The sequence below is a fragment of the Grus americana genome, chromosome 1 (genome assembly GCF_028858705.1).
Source record: "Grus americana isolate bGruAme1 chromosome 1, bGruAme1.mat, whole genome shotgun sequence".
NCBI lineage: Eukaryota > Metazoa > Chordata > Aves > Gruiformes > Gruidae > Grus > Grus americana.
The window spans coordinates 55,853,371-55,869,220 of record NC_072852.1 but is presented as its reverse complement, the minus strand read 5'-3'; the positions used below and the strand labels follow the sequence as shown (position 1 = coordinate 55,869,220).

At 41.2% G+C, this 15,850-nt stretch overlaps 1 protein-coding gene across 1 annotated transcript in view; it reads left to right on the top strand.

Annotated features, from left to right (window-relative positions):
- Positions 1-15,850, top strand: part of GUCY2C (guanylate cyclase 2C) — a 45,907-nt gene that overhangs the window by 15,796 nt on the left and 14,261 nt on the right. Inside the window, exons 10-18 of the mRNA XM_054813348.1 lie at positions 194-273; positions 702-813; positions 4,830-4,911; positions 7,197-7,302; positions 7,841-7,903; positions 8,502-8,573; positions 9,509-9,613; positions 10,852-10,938; positions 14,784-14,916. Of these exons, the coding sequence (XP_054669323.1) occupies positions 194-273; positions 702-813; positions 4,830-4,911; positions 7,197-7,302; positions 7,841-7,903; positions 8,502-8,573; positions 9,509-9,613; positions 10,852-10,938; positions 14,784-14,916 (840 nt within the window). The remainder of the gene's footprint in view (positions 1-193; positions 274-701; positions 814-4,829; positions 4,912-7,196; positions 7,303-7,840; positions 7,904-8,501; positions 8,574-9,508; positions 9,614-10,851; positions 10,939-14,783; positions 14,917-15,850) is intronic.

Genomic DNA, 15,850 nt, shown 5'->3' with positions numbered 1-15,850 from the left:
GATTTCGTAGAGAAAATGTGACATGCTATTAAGGGAGAAGTAGAGCCACACTAAGCTGATATGTATTCTAGCATGTACATGAAGAAGAAAAATATCCTGAGCGTCAGAAATCCTTTTCTTTATCCCATCCTTCCTGACACATATTTGTGTTTCTGAGAACACAAGCCCTCTGACTAATTCCTTGTGTCTGCAGGTGTACTGGGTCCTGTGACCTTAGATGAATTTGGAGACATTGATACCAATTTGACCCTGCTGTATACATCTTCAGATCACGTACGTATGTCCAGGAAGCAACTGTTTGACCTTATATATGAAAGGAAAAGCAAAATGCCCTGTAGTATTGCGTAAAAACGATGACAATAACTACAGCAGAAGTGGTGGCGTGCCAAGGCGTGCTGTGCATGCCAGGAGGGGGTCACGACAGGCGTACTGGAGACTGACAGGATTGATGTCACCTGGTGATTCAGTAAGTGCAGCTGGTATTTTGTGGGATTGATACATTTCTTTTCCGAGAGAGGAGAGGAATGAAGAAGAATATGGCAGCCAAATATATGGGTAAGCTGAGGAATGCACCACTGTAGCAGAAAGAGCAAGAATTACTTTGAGTTTGGGCAATACATTTATTAAGGGTAGTTTGAAGCAAGGGACAAAAGAGGGAGAGCACAGCTGCTGACTGCATTTCTTCCCTCCTACACCCATAGTTCCAAACTCTTCTGTATTTCAACACTCAAAAGAACAAGACACACATGACGACTACCAGTCCGGATTTTGTCTGGAAGAACCACAAGCTGCCCAGTGATACTCCAGACACTGGTGAGACATCCATTAAACCTACCTCTTCTTCGAAGATAAGTCACACAGTCCTAAGATCCACCTGCTGTGCAATCCAGCACACTACCTTCACACCGCTCTCAGCCAGTGGTGCCAGGAGCTGGGGGCAGAACAGCATCTTTCCTTCCCCTGCCCCAGCCCCCCATGGTCCCCCAATTCTAAACCTGCATTTCTGTTTAGGCGCTACTAAGTCTTTCATAGACTCCATACTGTGGCAGTGATCGTGGGGAATACCATGGTGCGTTTTGGAAGAGGTCACCCCTGAACTTTATGTTTACCTTCTCTAGAAGATGGTGGTAGTGTGAATTGTTTGAAAGACTGTTCAGGAAAGGCAGCAGAGACAAAAGTTATGATGAGTTATCTGACTCTGCCTTTCTGTATTGCTGATGCAGCATGGTAGCTTCTGCTTGTCCCTTTATCCTTGTTGTAGGGAGCTGAGGAGAGGACACAGCACTGTTCAGATTAAAGGTGTTTTGCTGGAGGGGTCTCTTAGACAAGCTGGTTCCTTGCAGATAGACAATAGGAAACTAGGTTATTGCTCTATGTCTGGCCAAACTTTAAATCTGAAACCCCAGACATCACCACCTCCTTTTCTTTTGAGTTTTTGGTGACTCCTGAATAGAATAGTTGAATCCCCTTGTAATTCAGCATAGCAGAGTACAGCCTTGTCAGTTGGAGCAGATTTGGATTGTTTCCCCATGTAGACTGCTGCCACATGGTGATTGGCAATGGAAAGATATATTCTTCAGGGTACGATAGGTAGGATAAAAAATATTGCAGTGGCGGTGGTTGCAAGGGTTAGTGCACAGTGTATTAGTTTTCACCTGAGTCATTCCCATCAGTGAGTGGTCCAAAGGTGCTGCTGTTAAAGGTCTCTGCTAAAGGCCTCCATTAGTTTACTGTACTGCTTACCTCCACTGGGGAATATTACCATGTAAACCAATAACTGGAGGAACAAACACCTTCTGATAACTAAAAGTCCATTCACAGTAAGGTGGTACATGGGTTCAAACACTTTTATTGCTCAGTAAAGGAAATCAGATGTCTCCAAATTAGGGCTTGCTGCTTGGCCCCAGTCTTCTCAGTGTTGCTCCAGTCCCATTCTTACTCATCCCTTTGTCCTCACAACATGCTGTGTTGTTAGAGGATCTCTGTATCTTTAAAATATTCCCCTAACTACATCCTTGTTTGAAGCTGCTGTACAAGGGCAAAAGAAAAATATTTGAGAATTGCAGAAAGCCAGTGTCTACAAACTAGTAGCTTCACATTCAGCGCTTAACAAAGGCCTGACTTTGTGGCCAAGCTATACTAAATCAAAGTAAAACCATCTTCCACAGGCACTTGATTATTTTGTTTTCACATTTTTTAAAAATAAACCTTCCTTCAGTGTGATTCTAAACAAATATATTCCCCCAAAGGACAACTTTTTACAGCCAAAATTTAAGTAAGTTTAAGTACGGCCAAAGCCAGTCAAAACTTTCCAATCAGAAAAATGTTTTTTCCTCCAGGGAGGTGAACAAACACAGCAACCAGAGCCCTGCTCCTTCTTTAGCTGTAATTGAGAACAGCTGACCCAGTTCTGCTACCCTCCTTCCTTCTGGAAACCCTTAAAAAAAAAAAAGGGGGCTTCATCCACATTTTGCTATTATGCAGAGCTTCATCCACATTTTGCCATTATTCAGAAAGTTTGAACCCTCACTCTAAACATGGATAAGGTCAGCCTTCAATACGCAAACGTTTCTGGTTCCAGAGGACCTGGAAACAGTTAATTTGTGATGCGCTCTCCCTTTGCGTGTTGTAATACGAAGGGCCAGGAGGTGGTAGCAGAGCCTCAGGAACGGAAACCTGCGGCCCCACAGCCTTTCCATAGGCAACTTCAGCCTGCGGATTGTTAAGCTGCAAACCACTATTCACAAAGCTTAAGTTTTAGAGAATTCGTGGGAAATGGCTTTGCACGTTACTATGTATATGTCGTTTTATAGTGGTAACTTAATATGCTTCCTTGGGGGAGGGAAACGGTAGTACTGACAGTTTTCAATCGAGAGCATTAGACTAATATTAAGTTACTAGGAGGCCCTGAGACCAATGCTGGGATGAATGCACAGAAAGAAGGTGGGGAGACATGATACACAGAACAAAAAAATCAAAGCTAGAAAGCTGGGTTCAAAATCCAGAGTTCCTAAACTGAATTCTATGTCAGATGCAGACACTTACATTGGTATGTTCAAAATCCCTGCCCAGCTGGTGTTTGATTCTGGAGGCAGCTAGTGTGTCTTTTGTTGCTTTTTACTTATTAATTAATTTTTACACTTTATCATCTTCCTCTGTGCCTTTATTTCTGTTTCTGGGCACACAGAGAAGTGCATTAGCCTCAGTAAGGCTAAGTAACCAACATGGAAATCTGTGAAACTAGATTCTCCTCTGCCTTCTTTGTCTAAGACACTTGCTCAATAGAGTAGGCACACTCTAGGTGTGTGGCTACCAGACAAAGCTCTGCACTAATGGCTTGTTGCTCTTCGAAGAAAGTTGGTAGCTGCAACTTTCCTTCACAGTACCCCTGAGCTCCAAGAACTGCCCAAGACCGGCTTCAGTTCACTTTTCCACTTTAAGACAATCAAAATTATAACCTTAAATAATCAGTTCCCAGCCTCACCTGTTCTGCCTGCCTGCTGAAGACTAAGACCCTTGTGTGTTCTATGATTTTGGGTCTAAGTCCTCATATGCCTGAACAGCCTGAATTTCAAATCGTTTGGCACCTTGCAGCTTCCAAGGACATGAATCTGGCAGCTTTGTGCTGCACCAGATGAATTTCCCTCTATAACATATGAATTTCATCTTGAAGAGTAGAGTCCCCTCAGTACCACTTGTCATCCCAACACAGTGTCTACTGACATGTTTGGAAATGAGTCCACAGTCTCCAAAGCTCTGTCTGCATCAACTACAGAATCACTTTACACAACTGGGCCAATAAGGGGAGAACCCAGGTGTGACATGTTGACAAGTTCGTGTATGTTAAAAGCTGTACCATGATTTTCATCTTGACCTCTTCTTGGATAACAAGTTCTTGTGAGAAATGCCTTTCAAATCCACAAGTAGCTGTACTCCGTATCAGCTGAAAGTCTATGTGGAAGCTGTGGTCTTCAGGTGTATCCCATCCTGAAGCAAATTATATCAGTAAAGACTCTGAGTGACAAAGGTATGGGTAGTTGTGGAAAATTCACTGTCAAAGAGGCATGTAGCTCTCACCGGGTGGGTACCCAGCAGGACTGGAAAAGACACAGGTTATAAAGCCTGAAGCAGAAAGTCATCACTGAGTATTGTGTTTAATGATAAAAAACATAGGCACCAAACCTTTATTCCCCAGTTCAGAGAAAGCCTTATCCAAAGAAGTCAACAAAGAGCCCATTTTGCATTAAGCCCAGGGTATGTTGGGGGAAAACAATGCTTCCTGCCTGCCAGTGACTCTCATTTCAAACGGTCAACTGCTTACCCCATCTACATCCCTATCCCACACAGAGTTGTACCCAAGGTTTGCCTCCACCATCCTCTCTTAATAAATTATTAAAAGAAGAAATTTGGCTGCTTCAATTTTTAAAATGTGGTTACTAAGAAAAGTCAGCTTTATTCCTGGACTATCCTAGTTTGTTTTTAAAGAGGAGGATACCTGGAAACTCTGCTGCTGAGCTGATGTAAGGTTTGGTGCTGTTAAATTCACCTCCCACCTGGGTGTCCCATCAGAGTGCCCATCCCTCAGGTGGGGATGTAAGACTCTGCTGCTCCAGGTCATGCTTCATCCCACAGTGAAAGAGGCAGGCACATGTCATCTCTGGGCAGTGCCAGACTTTACCAAAGCCTCTCAATTTGGATATGACCAAAGAATATCCCTGCTTAGCTACTGTGACTTGCACATTCGTGGGTGAGGGTAATTTCTTAAATATAACATTGTTTTTCAGTGTCTTCTGTCAAGTTGTTTATTTTTCAATTTTTCTTTTCTGCAGGCCCACACATATTGACCATTGCTGTCTTTACACTCACAGGAATTGTTGTTCTGGTTCTGTTCATCTCTTTGCTGATTCTAAGGTACCAACCCCTTTGGCCCTCTGTTTGTCCTTGAACATTTTTCCTCCTAGGGCAATGCCTTTGATCTCTCCTTGAAGAGCCATTCATTAGCTTGCCTTACATACTTGGGTGGTTGCCCTCAGTGTGAACTCTTTAGTATATGCCAGGTAGTGTTTGCATCCATTGCATTGTTATGTCAGGTTAATAATCAAGGGAGAAGATGCAGCAAGGCTCAGAGTTTTTGCATCTGCTAAAAAGCTCCCATTCCAATACATACACAGAAACATATGCCTCAGACCAATCTGCAGACTTTTTCCACTTACTGCCCATCTTTAGCTTACTTGGGGTTCATTTATGTTTCTTTAACCTAAAAGTTCAATCTAGAAGGAAGTATTTGTCCTGAGTCACTGTAGGAATAAAAACACCATTAGGTTTTGGTGTTTTAATTTCATGGATCCATCCTGTCTTTCAGTTTCCGCCAACTCAGTCCAACTCTTCACATACCAACTTTTCTAACAGCTAGAATTCCGTAAGTATAACAAAGTTCAGCTTTATCATGATGGAAGAGAGGAGAAATAGAAATCAATGATGTCTCCTTTTGCTGGAGGAAATGCCACCCCATTTCCAAAGTATATGGTTTTCTCTCATATTTTTTAAAAAAATTCTTACCTGTCCATCTGTTTTCAGTAGCTCAGCATCCCTCTTTGCTATATATCAGAGAACTTCAGAAAAAGTGAGAAAATCAGAAATAAGAAAACTTGATTAGAAATAGGTACTACCAAGTAGTAAGAGTGGACCAGTCAGCCTTGCCAACTAAAGCTTTTCACAAGGGAAAAATGAAAGATGAAGGTATACAACTCTTACAGATCCAGTTATACTCAAGAAATGGAAGAGCTAATCATTGCTGCATCTAAGCACTAACGTAAACAGACAGGTAAAGTTTGTAATGGCTAATAAAAATTTGTTTGGAGACAGTTTGTACTTGTTGTAAAAGGTTCTGTACTGTTCTAAAGATTCTCTTTAGATTATTAGATTATTATTGTATACATATCACTGTAATATTCCCAAGCATCAAATATAGAAGAGATTCCCAAGGATTTTTGAGTTGTTGAAATAACAGCAAACTTCTCAACTATAATTTCTATTGAAGATTGTCCCCTAACAAGCAAAGGAGAAGAAAGATTCAGCTGTGAAAATGAACAAAATGCCTCATTATTCCTTCTTTATCTCCCAAGTTTCTAGGACATTTGAACTATCCCACACCACCCTGTGTAGTTCTGACTGCTAAGTAAAAAGGCAAAGTCCTGAAAAACACATAACTAAATATTAGACCTAGTAGATTTTCATGCAGTTTGATATTTACTTAATCACCAGGTGATACTAGTTTGAATTACAGTGCATCCTGCTGATATAACACAGCTTACAAGATTGAACTGAGAAAAACAGTTCTTACCACAATTATTGGTTTCCCTTTCCTTATACACGTGTGAGTTAGTTAAAATATGTTGGAAAAGGAATATTTATGTTATTAGCCCATACCATGGATTGTCCCATTTGGAGCATTTGCCAGCAGTCATCAGGGTGGTGCGATTCCCCTGCAGTCTCTCAGTCAGTCCTATGTTTTTATTAATGGAGGAAGGACTTGCATCGGTAAGCAGGTAGTTTGATGAGTGCTGGTCTTCTTGAAGCTTTTTTCTAAGAGAAGACAGTGTCTGCTCTGAAGTTCTGCAAGGGAGACAGCAGTTTCCTTCTCCCCGTTCCGCGGGCTCTTCCCTCATTTTTACAAAATGTGCAGAATACAAAGGACGCTCACAAAAAGGCATCTCATCTCAACACTGTTGTTACCTCCTCTCCTGGCATTGTATTCACACCAGTTCTTACCATCCAGCATTGATGCCAGGATTTCCTTTGGCTTGCATTTGTTTGTGGGACTTTCCTTCAGAGTACATTCAATAACACAGAGGAGAAGACTATAAAAAAATCCAGACAGCCCTTTGTGCTTTAAATTGTTCTGACCTCCCTTGAGACTCTAGCAATCGCCTAGCAGTTGTTCTGCTAAATCTGTTCTGTTCTTCTGCTACATCTATGGATTTGAATGAGCATTTAGGCTTTCCCAAAGCTAGAGGAATTAGAGCAGCCTCAAACTCGAAAACTGTACGAGAGCCACAGGGGTTGTGCTCAAGCCTTGCCCACCTGGCAGTCCATCCTCGTGTCATCCCGACACTGGAAGCTTCCCTGCCCTAATCTCCTGTTGTGAGTTTCAGTTCACTGGGAGGATATTCTGAAAGAGTTCACTTGTTTTGCAGGAAGTACAGGAGAGATAATGAGCGTCGGTGGAAGAAATGGTCCCATATACCGCCTGAGGAAATCTTGCCTCTGGAGACCAGTGAGACAAGTCATGTTAGTTTGAAGGTAAGAGAAGCATGATGCCTGAAGCTGGGTCTTGGATTCTGTCTTCTAAAGACCATCGATGCTGGGGTGTTGGTATGCTCCAATTACAATGCAGACTATGGTTCTGGTAGAACTAGGATCTATTAAAATATTTGTTTAATTTTTTTAACCCTCCCTTGCTGTATGAAAGAAAAAAGAGATTATTCCCATCTATCGCTGCTTAATAGAATGTATCTTTTTCCCCGACAGTAAAGCTCATTTTGTGATGGGGAAATGGGCTGGTTATTGATTTCCAGTCTCTTCCACCTCACCACTGTTAAAAATTATTTCCCTGTGCTTTGTAATGCCCCTGTAACACCCAAGAGCAATGAAAGCAGCAGGCGAGGCCCCAGCAGCCATGGGAGCGGCATGGATGTCCCACACTTTCTGTGGCATGTAGTGGCACTCCCCAGAGGGACAGGCTTATGCTGTGGCACACACTGACATTCCTTATCTCTCTGGACCTGCCAAGTGAGGAGTAGGTGATAATTGCAAGTTAATTATTCTTCTTTGTTCTCAGATCGATGAAGATAAGAGACGTGACACCATCCAGAGACTGCGCCAAGGCAAATATGACAAGAAGGTAAGCTGACTGCAGTGTCCACACTCCCTTCCTTGGCTTAGGAGGGCTCTTTCTGGGAGGAGGTTATTCATCTCCAGGGGTAATTCCACCTCTCCTGACCTTGCAAAATGGCTTGATCTTATGGAAGGAATAAGCCATTTGTTCCCTACCAGATGCTTTGCATTTTGCTTACTGACCGGAGGCAAAATATTAGACTGCATGAACCCCTAGCCTAGTCCAGAAGCACAGAAGCAGAAACAGAGGGACCAGAAATCTGATACATTTTGGAACCAAGGAGATTAACGGATTAATGGAGGACAGGCTGTTTACATGGCAATACTTGTACATTTAGTAGAGCCATCTGCCTGACTGAGATATATTCATATTGAGTTAAAATTTGCATCATTGACAATTCTAAATAGTTCCTGTCTACCTGGTAAATCTTTTGAAGGAAATATAACCCCATTACTTATTAGCTGATTAACTGAAACTGCAACAGTGAAGCAGTAGGCAGGTGCTTCTGAAGTATTTCTTTGTATGGAAATTTCTTGGAAAAGAAGGATGAATTGCTGTTGTGCTAAACCTATGATTTTTTTCCCCACTGTTATTTTTTCTTCAGGTGGTGATCCTAAAGGATCTCAAAAACAATGATGGTAATTTCTCAGAGAAGCAAAAAATAGAACTGAACAAGGTAACTGTTGCATGTAGCAACTGGACACTGCAGGGTGGGTTGGAACCTATGAATGAAGTCATTGCTTTCCACTGTCAACTCCAACAGCCATATGCTTGTGCATGTTTGTGAGGTGGACAGGTAATGAGTTCCTCAAAGGATATTGCTTGATGAACATTCTCTGTGTGTGTGATCTCATCACTATTTCAGAGTCTGAATTGTATGCCAGTGAAGCTGAGGATGAATGAAGTAATTCATGCTCCGTCATGTGGCCTTGCTAAATGCATTTTTATAGCTGATGCTAAAAGGCAATGCACTCTTCTTGCTCCTATGCTAATTGATTAGTAGCAGAATGTTGTAGTTAAATCTTACTATTGAATGCCAAGTGCAGCTCTTTAAATATAAGTAACTCTCTGCTGACTTGTGGATACAGACTCTTCCAGCATGAGAAATGAATTTGGCTGCAGTACTACACCTTTTTTAAATGAATAGTTTTCCTTTTTACACAATACAGCTATACTGTGAATTCAATAAGCTCTAAAAATACTGCAAAGTAAACTACAGTTGTCTATATAAATGGACAAAGTCCATAATATCATGCAGCATAATTAAATTTTTATTACTTGCTCATTTACTGACTGATTCCCAACATTCTGTCAATCATAATGGCTATTCTGGTCAACCAGGAAGTTTGAGCAGAGAGGCAATATAGTGGGCTGTGGATTTAACTTGCAGTATCCAACAGTAGCCACTCTTATCTCCCTAATCCAGAAGGCTCTGGAATGACAAATGTCTTCAAGTACTTCACTCAGTGCCTTAGTATACACTGGTTTAAAGGAAACTCATACATCTTATTAGGGCCCAAGATAAAAGCCATATCACACAAGTATCCTTGACCTATGTTTCTGGACTAACAGTGACTGCTTTTAAAAATAGATGCAATGTTTCTGTTCTAGCTCCTACAGATTGATTATTACAACCTGACCAAGTTCTATGGCACTGTGAAGATAGACACCATGATCTTTGGGGTGATTGAGTACTGCGAAAGAGGTTCTCTGCGGGTAAAGAATTTTGCAGGTCTCCTTCCACCCCCAAATTATGAAATTTCAAAGTAAGAAAAAAAATCCCCATCTCTGTGTCTCTGGTCCTCACGCAGCAGCCATGGACTGAACAAGTGGTGGCAGGTTTTAGACTCCGAGTTCCCCCTCCCTTGCTCGGTTCTCTCCAGCCTTCCTCAGGTGCTGCTGTGGCTGCCCTCAGTCTGATGGTTCTCAGCAGCCAGAGGATGAGGTGAGGTGCAAGCAAGGAAAAGTACAGGCAGAGCTCTGCCGAGGCAACAGCAACAGTAGGTATTTGTATTGTGTCCCCTATTGGGACGATATATGATATAACTTTTTCTTTGTTTTCCAAGCTGTAGCTGTTATCTCTGCTGATGCCCTTGTGGACCCCACAGTGCCCCCAGAGTGTGAAAGGATAGAGAAAAGAATATATTCCATATTAATAAGGGACAAACAGTTTGAGGCTGGAATATGGCAAATCCTGTGCTGCAAGGGACAACAGCCCTTCATTTCTGTTTGTAAAAGGAAATGATAAATTGATGCCTGGCAAGATTATGGAAAGATTTACAGTTTATTGCTACCAATGTTATTTCAGTGCTAATCATGAGGTAATGGTGGCATCAGCTCTTCTGCAGGTACACATTGTCTCTGCTTCTGAGTTCATACAAAGACTCTCATCAGCTGCAGTGGTCTCTGGAACAAACTCACAGCAAGGCAGGAAAATAACAGCTCTGTCTCTAGTTCTTTACTTGTAAACTGACATATTCATGAAGGTTTACTTTTAGCAACAGAAATCATAGTGGCTGGAAGAACTGTAAATAACTAGCACTTCAAGATAAAGGAACAGTCTACTTTGAACTTATAAGGCCATGAGTAAATCAGTAGAAAATGGACTGTGAGCTCAAACCACAGAAATTAATTTCCCTTCCCCTTGCACACCTTGCCCATTTCTGTCTCAGCTATTTTGCTTTATTAAAGACTCAGCTTTAAAAACAAATTTAATTACACAAACCCCTCTTTTCTGGACTCCTCAATCTTCTAGATCTGTGTAAACCTAAAATATATTTCATATTCCCTGTTTTCTGAGTCAGCTCCTGCTCTAGTGCATGTACTCCCTATAAAAAACGAAGAGCTACCTCTTTCAGTTGCTGGCTGAAAGGCTGTGTGATTTAGATACTCATATCTCATTTTCTCCTTTTTCCCTGATGCTGTTTAGAACCACTCTTTTCTTATATTCACAGGATGTTTTAAATGATAAAATCTCCTACCCTGATGGCACATTCATGGATTGGGAATTTAAAATCTCCGTCATGTACGATATTGCCAAGGTAAGTGGGCTGCTGACAGTGCAATGTTAATCAACCTGTCCTGTCTTGCAAAACGGATCCTCTGGAGAAGGGCACCTCTCAGGGTCTTCTCGTTCCCTTGCTAGAGGATGTATGTCTTTCCACTCTTTCCTCCTGTGGGGATAGGTGCATGAGGCAGGAGGAGCCACCAGCTCTCAAACTGAAGGGGAAAATGGGAGCCAGAGCTGGCTTTGGCTATTTATAAACAAACAAAGTATGCCCCAAAGAAATGTGACCCAAAGATCAGAGGGTTACAATTTGTTGACCAGTGGCTCTGATTAGTAGGGCCTGTGCAGTCACAAGACCTGCAAAACACACTGCTCTCTGGCCTTAGGTAAGGCGTATAAAGGAAAACTGTGTTTTTTCAAAATGATGGAATTATTCCAATTTGTATCCAGAGACAGGATAAACTTCTTCTAAATAAACTGTTTATTTTTCATCCTGATTTTCTCACCCACTAGAGTGAGAAACTAAAGCTATCCATTTCAGGCAGTTTGAGAGGGAAGAAATTAATCCTGTACAGAAACCAAGACTGCTTTTCAGTAGCTTTCAACAGATCTTTACATTTTATGTCCTTGTGGTAGGAAGACCCAATATGGACGGTAAAGGAAATTCTATTCTACATTACAGCCTTGCATCTGTTTAGCTACTGGTTAAAGAACCTTTATAATTCACAGGTATAATAGTTCCTTATACCTCTGCAGGTTATGTATAGAATTAACTCTGCCTTTTTGCCAGTGCTCAACTGCTCTCCTCTTCCTATTGCTGGTTTGCAGTTGGACAGTCCTCCCTGTTCCCTACATGCCTCAGTTCAGATTTAGTCTCCACGATGAATGACTCCACTGTGTCTGTTCTAAAGAGATATTGAAAATCTTGGTCTTTATTAAAGCCCTCTTAATCCAAATTGTCACAGTTTGTTGGACTTGTTAATCACTTTCAAGTTCAGTTAACGCTCTGCATTAAGTTTCATTTTAAATAGCAGCAGTGGAGTTTCCCTTCCTTCTTACAGCATATCAAAAAACATGGTAATTTTTAACCCTTTGAAGTTCACTTGCAGATGTGTCCTAAGAAAATAGGGATTAGTATTGGTTCTGTTGATGAGAAGGAGAGGGAAATCCCATTCTGCCGCTGGGACCTAGACATTTCTGTGAACTTCTTGCATTGCTTTTCCCAAACCATAGCTTCCCAACCTTCAGGAACCCTGTCTATTTTTACTTGAATGGCTTCTTGCTTCATAGCCCTTCAGCTCCAGTTCTTCTCATACCAGCATCTGCCCTTTTCAAATGCAGCCCCAGCTCTCCAGGCTGTGAAAATCCCTATGACCAGCTCCTGAAGTTCCTTTGTCTTCCTTTTGATATGCTCTTCCCTCTCCACACCACCACTTTCCTACACCCTGCTTTTACTGTTGCCCAAACAGTCCTCATACTTCACCTACTCTTCATCTGGCACAGAAGGTGCTGCATCAGCATTTCTGAATAGAGGAGGTTTTATCATTTCTATTCCCTGGTACAGCTAGCCAAGCAGTGACTATTCCTAGGGCATCCTCTAGTCCACTAGAGGAGGTGGAGCAGGCAAAGAGGAAGCCCTAAATCTGCTCCATTCACTTTTTTTTTTCTCTTTTTCCTTCCCCCCCCCCCCTCTTTTCTATGTTTGGTGTCTCCAGGTCTGATGGCACCACGTGTAGCTACATGGATTTTGGTTACATGTGACCAAAGAGCTCTGACGAAAGGTCTGCTAAGAAGGAATTGCAGTAATCAAGCCTTGCAGTTAATGCATACACTGTTGTTGCAACACTATTAAATCAGGGGCTGCTGCAGGATATTGTGCAAGGGATTGTAATATTCTTGAACGGTGTCAGGAAAAGGGTTCTCAGAACTAAAGCTTCAGAGCTTCAGAGCAAAAGTTACAAGAATGCCTTAAGGATTTAGGAGTACTGCACTGAAAGACATTATAAATTTTGAAAATCACATCATGGGTTCTTAATAAGTTCTGTGTTTTCAGCAGGGTGCATAGGATAGTTGGAAGGAAAGAGGAAAATTTTATCAGGCACATCTATAAGACTTCTGCCTCCAGAAACTGTTAACAAGAAAGCCCTGGTATAACGAAATCAAAATTACCTTTGCCTGCCATTTGATGCAGAAACTGATTAGGAATTCTGCTGTAGCAATGGGTATATTTCCCAGCTGATGAAAGCAGGCGCTGGAAGAAGGCGCAGCTGGAGGAAATAGGACCAGAAGCAGGCAAATCATCCTGGATAGTGTCATCAGGGCTGTGTGATAAAAGCTGCTTAATCAAGAAATGTATTCCTTGGATATAGCGTGCACAGTCTCTGTAAATTTTGGCATAGTCTAGATAGGTCCAGGATAACCAGTCCAACAACATTCTCCAGGGATTGCATCTCTTGCAGGCTGCTTGTGTCTCAGACATACATCTACTGCGCCCAAAACTCAGCTCATGTCTCAGTGATCTCTTGTAGCATTTGCTGGTCCCTTCCCAAATATGGGTACCAAAGGAGAGAAAACCCAGCATGTCATACAGTGTATTAGTGACCACATGAGCTATGTAACCCTGATTAAAGTCTATCTACCAGTTATCATACAAGAGGATGAGTTATACATGTAGGAGTCTAAGTGGAAGACCATTCAGAGAAGAAATTAAACAAATATGACGTACCTGTTCTGGCTTCCAGAGAATATAGATTGTGCTTCATATACTCAGCTACAGAAAAGAGAACTATAGGAAGAAAAACAACCAGCAGTAGGCTGTAAGTAGGTGTGAGCTTAAGTAGTTCAGAAGAGAGAGATGAAATGGAATAAATAATAGCAAGAGAGTGCAAATTAGCATACCTACTCCCTTTTTCAGTTTACACCCACTTACTAATGTTCTTCTGCTATGCCTCTGTACTGGCCCCTTCTCATGTATTGCACTGTATTTGAGTGCCTTACACTAACTTAGATACATTCAGAGGTGATAAGTAAAAAGGGGCAAACCACACAACTTTGTACGCCTGTGTATGCTGTGAGTCAAGAATCTGAGTCTCAGGAAATGTAGCTGGAACTACATCGGCCAGTCCTCATGGTGCCCACTTGCAAGTGTAGCTCATGGATAGCTGGTATTTGTTGACTAGTACAGAGAAAACTGTAATTAGTCAGGTCAGAAGAGACCTTTATGATTGTCTAATCTGATCCCCTGCCTTATATAAGCCTTAGTGCATCATCTAACACTCTCTGCATTGACCCCTCTTTAGCCCTGTGCTTTGCAGAAGAGGATCTGCTGCAATGTTTCTGAATGAAGTCTCTGGTGTATGGTAATCTTCAAAGATGACAGAAGCATAAAGAGCAATTCCTCTCACACCTACGGTGTCCATTGGATGAACAAGTAGCCAGAAGCACTTTTTTTGTGTGACATTCCAACAAATCTGTATGAAATTTACCAAAAAAGCATTTATTGCAAGTGAAATAAAAACTTCTGTGGGAGGAAATAAATTTTCCTAATTGCTTAATTGTGTTTGAATCTTATCAAAACCCAAGATGCTACGTCAGACTTATGTTAACTAAGAGGAAGGATGGTCTTCCATGCCATGATCCTTCTAATGATCTCCTCATTTCTTAATATTGACTGTTCCTGTCATCTTGGAAAGTCTCCTCTGTAAAATAATATTTGTTTCCCTCCACAACAGAGAATTGTGATTTATGCATCTCCATTGCTGATGAAAGCCATTTAATTACTTAGATCTTACACTAATACTTCACATTCTTGTTGACTCTGGTAACAGCTGGGTGTCTCACATGTAGTCTTGCTTTCTTCCTCTTTATTATCAACCACAGGGGATGTCTTACCTGCACTCAAGCAAAACTGAAGTCCATGGTCGGCTCAAATCCACAAACTGTGTAGTGGACAATCGCATGGTAGTGAAGATCACTGATTTTGGCTGTAATTCAATTCTGCCTCCAAGGAAAGGTAAAAAGAATACTCAATTGGACTCTCCTTCATGGTTTCCAACCCAATGGAATTTTCTTATATGCATAGTCCAGTAGGGCCTAAATACATCTTGTACACAGTACAAAACATACAATATGATTTTGTTTCAGGTAGCAGCCATCGTACAAATGATATCTGAAAACACTGTCTTAAATAACGCAATGAAAGAGAAATATTAGCAGGTAGAGAAAGAAATTGGGCAGTGTAGGTGAGAACACAAGGAAAGATGAATTTTAAACTTACAGGTTAGAAAACAGAGATTTCACATGTGGCTGAGATGCAAGAAACATTTTCAGCATTCAAGGCCTTCATGCAAACAGCTCTTCAGCAGTAATGCTGAACTTGTGTGAAGGAAAAAAAAAGAGTTAAGCACCACATGATCTCATTGATGAGATGCACATGTAACCGCAGTGCTCTGTGATTTAATTTAAACATTAACACTTGTGACTCTGATCATCCTTAAAAAAAAATCTGTAATGATATGCAATGATGACCTTAATGTTTTTCATTCCTTAGGTAGGAATCTAGCAATATGTGTTCAATCAGACTGGAATAATTTTAACAGCTTTTCTTTACATTTTCTATTCATCTCATATTCATAGGACATTTCTGTAAAATAGAGCACTACTTTCTACTAATTTTTTCCTTCTTTCTTGATCTTGAGTGAAAAGATGAGCCCATCTGAAATTATGTCATCTGAATCTGTTTAGTAGAGCTTGGGGTATAATAAGCACAGCACTGTGCCATAACTGTAGTATATGATCTGAGAAGAAACTGTGGTTGCAACTGGGTTGAGAGAAAATTTTTACATTCAGACACAAACATGTTCTAGAGTAGCAATAAGAACATAAAAAAAAGAGTAAGAAAAGTGCACTGAATGTAAATGCTCCATTCATTTAAAAAAATTCATATT